This window comes from Macaca thibetana, chromosome 6 (assembly GCF_024542745.1).
Source record: "Macaca thibetana thibetana isolate TM-01 chromosome 6, ASM2454274v1, whole genome shotgun sequence".
NCBI classification, from domain to species: domain Eukaryota; kingdom Metazoa; phylum Chordata; class Mammalia; order Primates; family Cercopithecidae; genus Macaca; species Macaca thibetana.
The window spans coordinates 114786247-114798927 of NC_065583.1; the positions used below are offsets into that span (position 1 = coordinate 114786247).

Genomic DNA, 12681 nt, shown 5'->3' on the forward strand with positions numbered 1-12681 from the left:
GCCTAGGCTGGTCTCAAACTCCTGGGCTCAAGGGATCCTCTCATCTTGGCCTCCCAAAGTCCTGGGATTACAAGAGTGAGTCACTATGCCTGGCCCTTACTAATTTTTAGTGATGGACGTTTGCATACTTGGAAATGTCTTTTTTAAAAGCACAAAGAAAAATGAAAACAAAAAAGACTTCTAAGTGGAATGAAATTTTAAAACTTCCTAGAAAATTATACTAGACCTGGATCTTTCTCCCTGAGTTACAAGTGGCAAGGCAGTTTGTTTTTAGAGCCAATTATTGAGCTACTGGCATTTGCTCAAAGAGGGGAGACTGTGGCAAACAAAAAACATCCTCTTGGCTATTTTTAGCTTCTTCTATATTTAAGATTAGACTTTCTCCTGCTGTATTACAAAGGCAAGAGAAGATACTGGGCAGAAAAAAAATCACAAAAATAATGGGACACATTTGTTATAGTGTGAAGAAGACAGGATTTGCAATGGAGGCATTTTGATTGGCATCTGCAGGGGAATTATTCTGTTATGGCTTTTCCTGAGGCATGAATGGCCAACTACTTCCAGGAAGGCTCTTTCAGCACAGTGAGAGCCTTCCCAGAATGTAGAAGCTATGCTGAAGGGGCCCAATCTTGGCACACTCTGTTTATGCACATCTAACACAAGAGTCTCCCAGCTGGGCCCTGTGCCTCTGGTCCTGTCCTGTATCCAGTCTAATCTCCATACTGCAGCCCAGTTAGAGAGATCTTCCCAAAATGAAAGTGAGATCATATCACTTCCTTCTGTCAATGGTTCCCCATGGCCTTTAGGATAAATTCTAAACTGAAAATACCTTGTATGAACTTACGTTTGCTTACCTCTTCAGCCTCATCTTTCTCCTTCTCTTATAGTTTATGTTACAGTCATATTTAATATCTTTTAGTTCTTTGCAAAGAGGTCGAAGACTTTTCATGTATGCACTGTTCCTTTTGTCTAGCCATACCCTGCCTCCACCTGGCGGTCTCCTATACAACCTTCTAAGTTCAGCTGACAAATCATTTCCTTAGGAAGGCCTTCCCAGATTCTTAAGCCATGTTAGGCCCCTCTGTTATTCAACTACATGGCTTCCTGTACCTACCGTTTCATAATGATCACCCCCTTTCACTGGTGTTACTTGTTTAACTAGCTGTTTTTCCTGATAGATCAGAGAGAGCAGGGATGTGTTCACGTGTTTACTGCCAAATACAGTGATTAGTACATGGTAGGTTCTTAATCATTATTTGCTACAAGAGATTGGGTGGAGGGGAAGGAATGAATGAGTCATCCTTAGCATCTCTGGTAGTATAGTCATTATGGTTGCTATTTAGAAGACTTTGTGATTTCATGAAAACAAGTTAAAATGTACTTTTTCTTAATGAAATTAAGAAATTATCCAGACATGTTGTTTGGGCTTTTTAATTTACTTTAATTTACTTTTATTTTGCCTGTTTCATTTATACAACTAAAATGGCATGTCCATATATATATAAGGCAGTTTGTTTATATCCATATATATATAAATATGGATATTTATGGATAAAATATGGATTTTGGTATGGCAGCACCAAAAATAAATGATTTCAGTCTGTCCTCTAACTTTTCAACATGAAGGGCTGCTTCAGAGATTTGTTTTATCAAGTGTCAAGTACTGCATGGCACATAGTGCTGACTCCCAAATTGTTGAGCTAGCTTCCTATCTCTTTTCATTCTTGATTTCTGACAACTTCTTAATATTACTACCTAAAGATTCAGGAATTACTTGTAACAAACACACTTTTATTACAATAGAAGTCAGCTAGTAGACCAAATAACTTATTTCCAGACAGTGTACAATTTCAAGCTAGGCTGACGAGTCAGCATGTGAGATGTCGGGCTGGAAGCAACTCTCTCATCATTTATAATCACCACTTCTTCATTTCACAATATTCACTACGCAGAGGTTCCACCTGGGTTTCTGAAGATATGTGGCTTTATGAGGTTCCTGTGCCTACTATGGGAGTACCAAGTTGAAACACGGAAGTTCCAGGCTTTTTCACCACCAATGTCTGGAAAGAACTTCAGAGTTTGAATCTTTATGTGAATGGCCAATGTCCACCCTACATAAATATATTCTTTTTCATTTTTAAGACGTAGCGCTTCTCCTGATATATAATCAAATTAGGCTTCATTTAGAAACACTTAAAAACAATAAAAAGACAATAAGTTCTGTATGGATTTGGGTTTTTGAAGTTACCTGATCTTCCCGGGAAGTTCCCTTCTTTGACTGTTGCTTCCTCAAAGCTTCATACTTTTGCTTTTCTCTTCTGTATTCGGCAACAGCACCATCTGGAGTGGCTTCTTCCTCTAAAGAATAGTAGAATATTTTTAGAATAAGCAGTAAAATAGCTCTGTGGATTCATAGCAATGTTTATGCTCCTGTTGCTGAAGAGGAGGTTGGCACTTGGGCTTGGTTTTTTGCCATTTAATTTCAAAAGAAAACCTGTAAGCTCCACCAGTTCTGTAACTACTTCCTAAATTAGAACATGACTGATGTTAATTTATGAGCTGATTTTATACATATATTTACTATACACTGCACTATTGTAATTGTTCTTCTCACATGTCCTTATTTAAGTTGATTATAAAATCGTCTATCTCGCTTTTAAAATAATTAAGGTTTTCCTAAAATTCAGTAGTATCATTTTACATTGTTTCCTTGCCTTAGAAGATACAACCTTTCAAATACTGGTTGATATTCCAATTACCTGCAACTTTTGATCCCCAGTTATAACAATAACAATCTTCAATGTAATGGCATCATAGAAAATAAATACATCTAACAAATAACAGTTAGCAAAAGCAGACAAAAATAATCTTTACTGAATTAGAAATTAGAAAACAAATCTATGGGTTTGATCCTGCAATAATTCTATGTGAAGATTAATTAACATCCGGGTTCATAAAACACAGTGTTCCCTCAAAAACAAACAAGCCAATAAACCCAACTAGTAACATTTTATAATACCTTACATGAATAAATATCAATGAAAATTTGTGACTAAAACACACACACACACACACACACACACACACTCTCTCTCTCTCTCTCTCTCTCTCTCTCTCTCTCTCTCTCCTCTTTAGCTGGAGGACAAATGATAAGCCAGATGTAATCAACAATGCTAGTAATCTTTCTACCAAAGCTTTAGTCTGTTGGTTGTCTCTTTGTTACCTAGTTTGAGGATCATCATGAATATGCAATATATTAACTATCAGTCATTTTGTTCAAGAGATTTTCTGGTCAAAAACAAAAATTTGAACTAAGAAACAAGTTGTCTTTTTGTGGTTACCTAATATGATTTTGGTAGAACTTGGAAGGACAGTCTGGTTTCAAAACTGACAGCTGCAAACATTAAAAACTGAGCACATTAAGGAAAAATGAACCATTAAACATAGAAATACTATCTGAGGCACACATGCCTAGTAAACACTAGTGAAGAGAGTATTGCCATCACAATTGGTATACATGAAGTGATTCTTATAGTAGGTTTAAAAGTTACTTTCGGCAGGGCACGGTGGCTCACGCCTGTAATCCCAGCACTTTGGGAGGCCGAGGCGGGCGGATCACGAGGTCACGAAATTGTGACCATCCTGGATAGCACGGTGAAACCCCGTCTCTACCAAAACAAGCAAACAAACAAACAAACAAACAAACACATTAGCCGGGCTTGGTGGCAGGCGCCTGTAGTCCCAGCTACTCGGGAGGCTGAGGCAGGAGAATGGCGTGAACCCGGGAGGCGGAGCTTGCAGTGAGTCGAGATGGCACCACTGCACTCCAGCCTGGGCGACAGAGTGAGACTCCATCTCAAAAATAAAAAGAAAATTACTATCATATTTTTCTACTAAATTGCATCTTTGAATACCTCTCTTCTTCTTATCCTACAGTAGTTAGATTTGCATTGTCCTGGGATAAAGAGCAAGCACTTTAAGATGACTTAGAATCCCTACATGAGGCAGTTAATGCCTTCCTTTCCAGTTAAGTCTCTCACAACTCCTTTCTGCATCCACCTTGGTGTGCTTTCATTTGGATGATAACTAGTATTCTTAAACCCTGCTCTCTTGACCAACCATCCACCTTTGCACATGCTTTTCTTCCTTCAGGGATACTGTAAACACTTCATCTCTCCATTCTTGTTAATTCTCCTTGCTTAATTCTGGCTCCTCCTTTAGGTCTCAGCTTGGTTGGCACTTCATGGAGCCTTTTCTGATTCCATTATTGAAGTCTGGTTTAGATGTCTCTCCTTTGAGCTTTCAAAGGACCCTTTAGCACTTATCACACTTTATGGCGATTTCCTGTTTATTCTTCTTTAAACTCACTAGACATTAAACTCCTTGAGGACAAATCATATTTCCCCAGCACTTAGGACAGTGCTTGGCAAGGGACTCAATAAATAGTCAAATAAATGAAGTAATAATGTAATTGGAGAAGGGGAAAATAAGAAGGTGTAGGCCAATTTGCCCTCTTCCCCTCGCAAGCCTCAGTCACAGTTCGCATTTGTCATGCACCTGGAATCTCCTGTTCCACTGCATTTAGGGAGTCAGTAATTATTTTCTGCCATTTCCTAGGGCAGAAGTTTGTAAAATTCTAAGGAAAATTGTCATGGGTATCCGTAGAACTGTTTAATGTTTTTATGGTTAAAAAAATGCAAAAGAGAAAGGACAAGTTCTTTGCTTACATTTTCAGCTAAAAAAGATTGAAAACCTTTATTTGTGGTAAGAATTTTGCAATAAATGGAAAGGATATAGGTGAATTCTGCTATCTCATGTCATAGGTAAGTTAACCTTACAACCTTCAAAACAGATTCAGCATTGCTTATTTTAATGTGTTTCACACACATCTTGAACACGGTCCCTTTTAGCAAGGACCAACCATTTGATTTCACTTATTAGGAATGTGCAGGAAGTAGGAAAATGTTTAAAAAGTGCTATAAAGAAGCCTTAAAAATCAATTTTAAAAAGTCAAGGATAGGTACATTTAAGTACATAATAAAGCATGGAAATTCTGTAGCTATGTTGTTTATAATACTAAATGGCTTTTTAATAACTTAGAAATAGTAGTCACCTCATTTAGGAAACTAAATGCATGTAATGATAGAATTTTTAAAAACAGCTGTACTGAGGTAGGCGTTCCATATAGTAAAATTCACTAATTTTGTATATAAAATATGATGACTTTGGTATTGTATAGAGCATATAACTTCCACGGCAATCAAGATCTAGAAAAGTTCCACATACCCTACAAAGTGTCCAAATGTCACTTAGTCGGTTTTCTTCTGGCAACAAGGCATCAGCGATCTGCTTTCTGGCACCACATTTTTGCCATTACTAGAAACTCATACAAATGGGATCATACAGTATGTAATTTCTAATGTCTGGCTTATTTTGGTGAGCAACTATTGTTGAGATTCATCCACATTCCTTTGCATAACTGAATAGTATTTCATAACATGGATGTGCTCTAATTTGTTTATTTTCAGTTGCTTACCATTTTTGGCTACTATAAATAATGCCTCTTTAAACATTTACACACACAAGTTTGTTTGTGGACATATATTTTCATTTCTCAGGGGTAAATACCTAAGAGTGTGATTGCTGAGTCAAGTGCTAAGCGTATGTTTAATTTTATATGATACTGCCATACTGTCGTACAAATGGCTTAACCATTTTGGCTGCATCACTCCTATCGCAATGTAGGAGAGTTTGAGTTGTTCCACATCTCCAAATATATCTGGCATTGTCATTTAACTGAGTATTTTAGAGAGTGTGAAATAGTATCTTGTGGTTTCTAGTGTTATTTTTCTGATAAGCGATATTACATTTTGTATGTGCTTGTTGGCCATTTATGTATCTTCTTTTGTGAACTGTTTATTCAAATCTTCTATTAATTTTTTTGTCTTATTAATGAGTTGTAAGAGTTTTCTTATATATTCTGGACACAAGTCCTTTGTCAAATATATATTCTGTAACTTACTTATTTCAGTCTGATTTCTCTTTTCATTTTCTTAAGGGTATCTTTCAGAGAGCAAAAGTTAAAATTAGATAAATAGCATTTTATCAATATTTAAATTTCATACATCACACTTCTTGTGTCTTATCTAAAAAATCTTTATTTGCTTCATGGTCTCAAAAGTTTTTTCTAATGCTTTCTCTTAGTAGTATAAAATTTTAGTTTTTCTGTTAAGGTATATAATTTATTTCAAGTTGATTTTTATGTATGGTGTAAGGTAAGGGTTGAGATTTTTTTTTTTTTCTATACAGACATCAATTGTTCCAACATTATATGTTACAAAGGCTTTCTTACCTCCAGTGAATGACCTTGGCACCTTTCTTGAAAATCAATGGACCATATATGCATATCTATTTCTATACACTCTCTTCTGTTCCATTAATCTATGTCTCTCCTTGTGCCAGTAGTATACTGTCTTGATTACTGCAGGTTTATAGTAAGTCTTGAATCAGTTAGTGTAAGCCCTCTAACTTTGTCTTCTTTTTCACAACTTTTTGGTGATTTTTGTTCCTTTGCCTTTCCACATAAATTTTAAAATCAGCTTGACAACTTCTTCAAATAAGTCAGCTAGGATTTTGACAGTAGCTGCATTGAATGTATACATTAATTTGGGGAGAACTGCAATATTAACAATAGTGAATCTATCAAAGTTTTACTGACTTAACCTGCCATGTTGAGGTCTGTAATACATCCTTTTGGTTCCAACCATCATGTACAGTCATGGTGCTGGTGTGAGATATGAGTGAGGAGTAGCTATTTACTATCATCTTTGTGACTATCTCAGGATTAATATTTCAGAAATAGGAACGTTTCGAAACAAGTATAGGAATTGTAAAAATGACTGGCTGATATGCTAGAAGAAATAACATGAAATAGCAAATATAAATAAGCAATTTTCATAGAATGGGGAGCAAACAGCAGTACCTCTCTTCCACCAAAATATCTTGGGAATTTAACAAAAAAGAAGATACATGCAACGTAATTAATTCTCACATCAAGACTCACTGAACAAACCAATGAACAACTTCCAATCCAGAAAGGTTAGTTGGTCAAAAAGTATTTTTAAAACAAAAAAATTTTTATTATGGAAAAATTTCAACACAAATATAGAGAGAATAGTATAATGAAGCCTCTTTAGTCATCACCTATTATCAATAGCATCAACTTACGGACAATCTTATTTAACTCACAAGATATTCTTAAGACATTAAAACTAGCACTCAGACAGTAACCTAAAGCACATGCATTTCCTCTGGTAGGTAAAAAAGAAAGAATGTGTGCTCTTAGTTTCCATTACAGGAAGTACCAGTGGGCATGGCATCTTTAGAGCACAGACTTTGAAGTGAGACTGATCTGAATCCTGGTTCCACAATTTACTGTATGTGTGAGATAGGGATACGCTATGTCATCTTTTTGTGCCTCAGTTTCTTCAGCTATAAACTGAGGATGACAATATCTACCTCACTTGCTGTTATGAGGATTAAATAAAATACTGTCTAACATGTGGCAAACACCTAACAAACTATTATTACTATCTCATTCAGATTAAATTATGAAAGTACCAAAATACACACTCACACCGACTGTACAATTATGTGCTAGCTCTGTATGTTTTTCTTTGTTATAACTGATAAGCTTTCAAAGGATATCACAGACTCTTGCACAAGTCAAGCTTGTTTTTCTTTCTCTTTCCCTCTCCATACAAATACATTTCTTTCATACTATGGAATTTTTTACATTGACGGAGGGAAAAGGGAAACTATTTTTTTTTGCTAGATTATGAAGCTATACACATTCTAAAAGTGGTTATAAGGATTTTCCAGTTGAGAAGCTCTTAGACAAGTTAGCATTTTTATTTTACTTCCTCCTGCATTTCTCACATTTTAACCTATATTGAAAAGCTAATTAAGACAACTTTAATGTATCACTTTACTTTATTTCCTTAGTATTTATGAAACCACACTCTTTTTATATTTTCTAGCCATGATAATGAAAACACAGGCATGTAGTTCAAATCCTCCTGAATACATCTGCCCTGATAATATCTTAATATTGTAGCATTAGTCATTCTTCTTAATGTATAGTCATAACCAGCTTCATAAATGTTTTGTGTAAGGCAATTAGCAGTAGTGATGGCAATGCTGCATCTAAAGAATGAATAAAATTCACCCATAAATTATAGGGTCTGTTTGATAATATCTGTTTGGTGATAGGAACTACATTAAAAATGACAGAGAAAAGACAACATTCTCTAACTGAAGTAAAAAATCGATTGCAAAATCAGTTTTGCTTTGAAAAATGCTAAGGAAATAGTTGGAAAAAATTTTATGGCTTTTCATTATTATTTAAATGATCCCAGATCAAATAAGTAAGGTAACTCTTGTTTCACAAGGCTTCGAACATGTTTTAATACTATTCCATCTACCCCATGTTTACTATATTCCATTCTTAATGAAGCTCCAGTTAAACAATTTTCAGCAGATGGACTGAGAATGAAACCAAACTCTAGAATGCTGTCTATGCCTCAGTTTCTAACTCAACTGCCATCTGACGAAGTCTTGGACTGTAATCTTATCCTTACTGCAGCTTTTGGTTTCCAAAGGGGGAAAGTGTATAAAAACTTGACTTTTTATCCTCTGATTATGGGTGAGACCATTTTGACTTCAACATAGCCAACTGGATTTTGTAATAGAAGTTAACAACTCAAACACTTGGTGCTTCAGGGCAGAATGGGTAAATCACAGGGTGTTCCCTATCATTATACAGCTGTAAAGGCTCTGATACTCCTTTAAATAAAGAATGCTCTAAAGAGAGCGACAGCTTCTAAAGTTCTTCAGGAGTTATGTTTTTTATTTATTTATTTTTTGAGATGGATTTTTGCTTTTGTTGCCCAGGCTGGAGTGCAATGGTGCGATCTTGGCTCACTGTAACCTCCACCTCCCGGGTTCTAGCGATTCAGGAGTTGTTTTTTATCTGCAACTATCTTTGGGTTTTACTACTTGGATGTATTTTGGAGCTTTTAATTTGATTGTGGTTGTTAATCATTTAATACCAATTTGATTTTTTTTTTAAAAGATATACTCAACAGAGCTAAGAAAAAATTCCACTGACTACCAATTATAGGTGAACTAATAAGAGTTGAGAAACAACTGAATTACATAAATTTGATATTAGGTCAGGGCAGATAGTTGGGCAACAAATATTATTTTAACGGCTGTCTATTAATCTGCCTAATTCAGTGGTACACAATCTTACTGAAACATGTAGTATTTTAGCTTGGGCTAATTTTACCTTGTGACAATTTTCTCACAAACATCTATAAAATAAAAGCAGACGTTCTCTAAAGTGCGGATGAAGGGCAACTTAATGCTACTTTGTGTCTGTACGCCTGTGTGTAGAATTAGTTGATCTGACATAACTTCAAATTGAAATTCCATGTACTACTAAATGCTCTTTACTAAATTATTTTCTTTCAATGAAATAAAAGGGACAGACCATATCTCATGGAAATGACATTTCATTCCAAAGTTTTAAGATTTTCTAAAGTTAAATTCCACAAAATTAATATTAACTTAAAATCTCAACTAATAGAATACTTAAAATCTTTATTTCTTACAAAAGCAATTTCCCTGTCTAAATAAATACTCAAAACTGCCTCACAGTAAATGGGATTCCCTCTCAGACATACCATTTTGCTAACGAATTCCATCGATTCCATCCATAAGATAAAATGCCAAGATTTGGCTGAAGGTGTTCACATAAATTCCAGGTGGAAAAGACTGATTTGGTAATTTTTTCTGCTCATCTACCAATGCCAATTAAGAACTTAAAAAAGTAAATCACCTTTGCATCACAAATTATGATAACAAAATTGAGCACAGAAAGACTGATCCAATCCAGCCTACTGTTTGAGGTCAGAAAAGCTGGTCACTAATAGTTTTATAATGTAGATGTATTACAGTCACTTATCAAAATGGAAAACATGTCAGGTAAATATAGAAACCCAGTCGAATTCATAGATTTGTCATTTTTTTTTCCCCAGAAAGTCATAAATCTAAGTAATCAAGTTCAGAAAAGACAAGGCAGTCATACCACCTCCTGCTATACCCACTGGCTGCTCCACTTTTTGGTCTTTTGAGATTTTTACTCACTTGACTTAAGGATATCTTTCCCCTCCTTATGTTTTCATTTCTAGCCCAAACAAATAGGCAGACAGCTTGAGAACGCTGTGAGGTCTGCTGATGTTTCATTATATTTATCACAGATGGTACCATGATTAAGCCTGTTAAAATTCCACCTGGACTGCATGGAAACTGTAACTCAAACACTACAGGGTACACACAGCCAAATGCAATGACATTTGCCACAAAAACCCAACTATTTGAAAAATCGGTCAATTCTTCTATTTCCTAACTTGGTGTATCATATTAGTATAAAGTACTTCTATTTATAGTATGATCAACTATGAATGGTCACAGTACATTCATGTTTCATAATTTAATCATCAGTATACTCTGAGTAGTTTCCTTAGCTCTGTATTTCAGCTCACTAATTCTCTGTTCAGTTGTATCTAATCAATATTTAAGCCATAAACTGGGTCACTGAATTTAATAACTACATTTTCTATTTCTAAATATTCTATATGGCTCTTTTACAAATCACATACTCTTTTTATTGTCTTAATTTTTTATTATGATTCTTTTCTTTAAAAAATCTCTTTATTGGCCAGGCATGGTGGCTCATGCCTGTAATCTTAGCACTTTGGGAGGCCAAGGGGGGCGGATTGCCTGAGCTCAGGAGTTCGAAACCAGCCTGGGCAACATGGCAAAACCTCGTCTCTTCTAAAAATACAAAAAAAAAAAAAAAAAAAAAAAAAAAAAAAAAAAAAAAAAGCCAGGTGTGGTGGTGGTGGGTGCCTGTAATCCCAACTACTCAGGAGGCTGAGGCAGGAGAATCGCTTGAACTTGGGAGGCAGAGGTTGCAGTAAGCCAAGACTGTGCCACTGCACTCCAGCCTGGGCAACAGAGAGAGACTCTGTTTCACAAAACAAAAACAAAAACAACAACAACAACAGAAACTCTTCATTTAAAACAAAGTTATTACGTTCTATCACAGATTGTTCTTGGGGATCCTTCTGTTATGTCTTCTGACCCTCTCCCTAGGGTGGTCATTTATTTATGTGTTTTCTAATCTTTTATTGTGAGTTTATTTTCAGCTAGGACTGCATCTCTATCACATTCCATAGGAATCCTAGGCACCAAGATTGTGTAAGTGTTCCTATAGAGAGGTTTTGCATTGGTTTCTACCAGACAATCAAGGGGTTCCATTGGTCCACAGCCATTTTTTCTCATTATTTTCTTGACTTAGGAATTCTATACCATATAAATAGCATACATTCAGACTTTATATTTATGCCTGGTAGAGGTTTAGAGTTTTGGCTTTTTCGTAAGAGTCTTTCTTTTTTTCTCCAACACACAATTCTGAAAAATGGCAAGCTTCTTTGTGGTATTCCTGACCAGGTAGACAGATTTCTAGTTCCTACCTCTCGAACCCAAGGCCATATCTTCCATCCAAAGGTGAGATTAAAATCCTAGCTTCTAGATATTAGAGCCTCCACTTGGGTCCAAAATCCACTTGGGCCACTGTAGTATTGGCTTACTCAATGCCTGGTTATGCCTTCTTTTTGTTTCTGGTAGTTATGATTTTCCTTTTCTTTCTTACCTTCTTTTCTCTTTTCCTCAAGCCTAGCTAAGTATTTAAATTGGGCTGGATCATATTTTATCCAGCATTTCTATAGATTTGTAGGAGAAGAAAGTTTTGTGTTAGCTCAGTCCGTGTTGCCAGAACAGGAAGTAGCACATCCATTTCTCATGTGCTTGAATCCTCGTGAATAAACAAAAATTCAGTAAGTGACTAGATGATTTTAGTGATATAAAACTGGCTAATAAAATATACAAGACATTTAAAATAATTCTGTTTTTCTAATACAGAGTGTTCTATTTTTACTTTTCTTATAAATCTCAATGTACACTGGATGATTCATAAACAATAATGATGCATTATAATGACTATCAATCATTACCTGAAATTTCTATGAAATATATGCTAAACAGATAGTAATGAAGGATGGAATTAAAAAAGAATATCTACTAAGAACTTACTATTTGTTAAGCACTATGCTAGGGTGTTTTGATTATCTATGAGGAAAGTATCAATAAACCTATTTTAAAAATGAGGAAACAGGATATGACGACAATTAGAATATAGTAAAGCTGGGATATGAGCTGAGGTCTGTATGATATAAAGGTTCACACTGTGTCCTACTGTCTTCAATTAAAACTTCAATTCATAATTACACAGTGTCTTCTGTGTGCCTCTTATGGTAAGAGATGCTTTGAAATAAATGTAAAACATGTATGATACAGGCTTTTCATTTCAGAAATTAAAGGGTAAAGTGAATTTAACATATGTGAAAAATATCACTTATAATGTAAGTATCAAAATGTGGATTCACGGATATAATACAAGCATCTTGGGGACTTAAAGATTACCTATGCAATGATGTTAAAATAAAACTTTCAAAAATGTATTAGCTATGTATGAGATAAAAATAGGATATATAT

At 35.2% G+C, this 12681-nt stretch overlaps 2 protein-coding genes across 2 annotated transcripts in view; one reads left to right on the forward strand and one right to left on the reverse strand.

Annotated features, from left to right (window-relative positions):
* CWC27 (CWC27 spliceosome associated cyclophilin) overlaps window positions 1–12681 on the reverse strand; it is a 264308-nt gene that overhangs the window by 42078 nt on the left and 209549 nt on the right. The window contains exon 12 of the mRNA XM_050793764.1: window positions 2249–2358. Coding sequence (XP_050649721.1) covers window positions 2249–2358 — 110 coding nt within the window. The remainder of the gene's footprint in view (window positions 1–2248; window positions 2359–12681) is intronic.
* Window positions 1–12681, forward strand: part of SREK1IP1 (SREK1 interacting protein 1) — a 276826-nt gene that overhangs the window by 3844 nt on the left and 260301 nt on the right. The gene's annotated exons all lie outside the window — the stretch shown is intronic.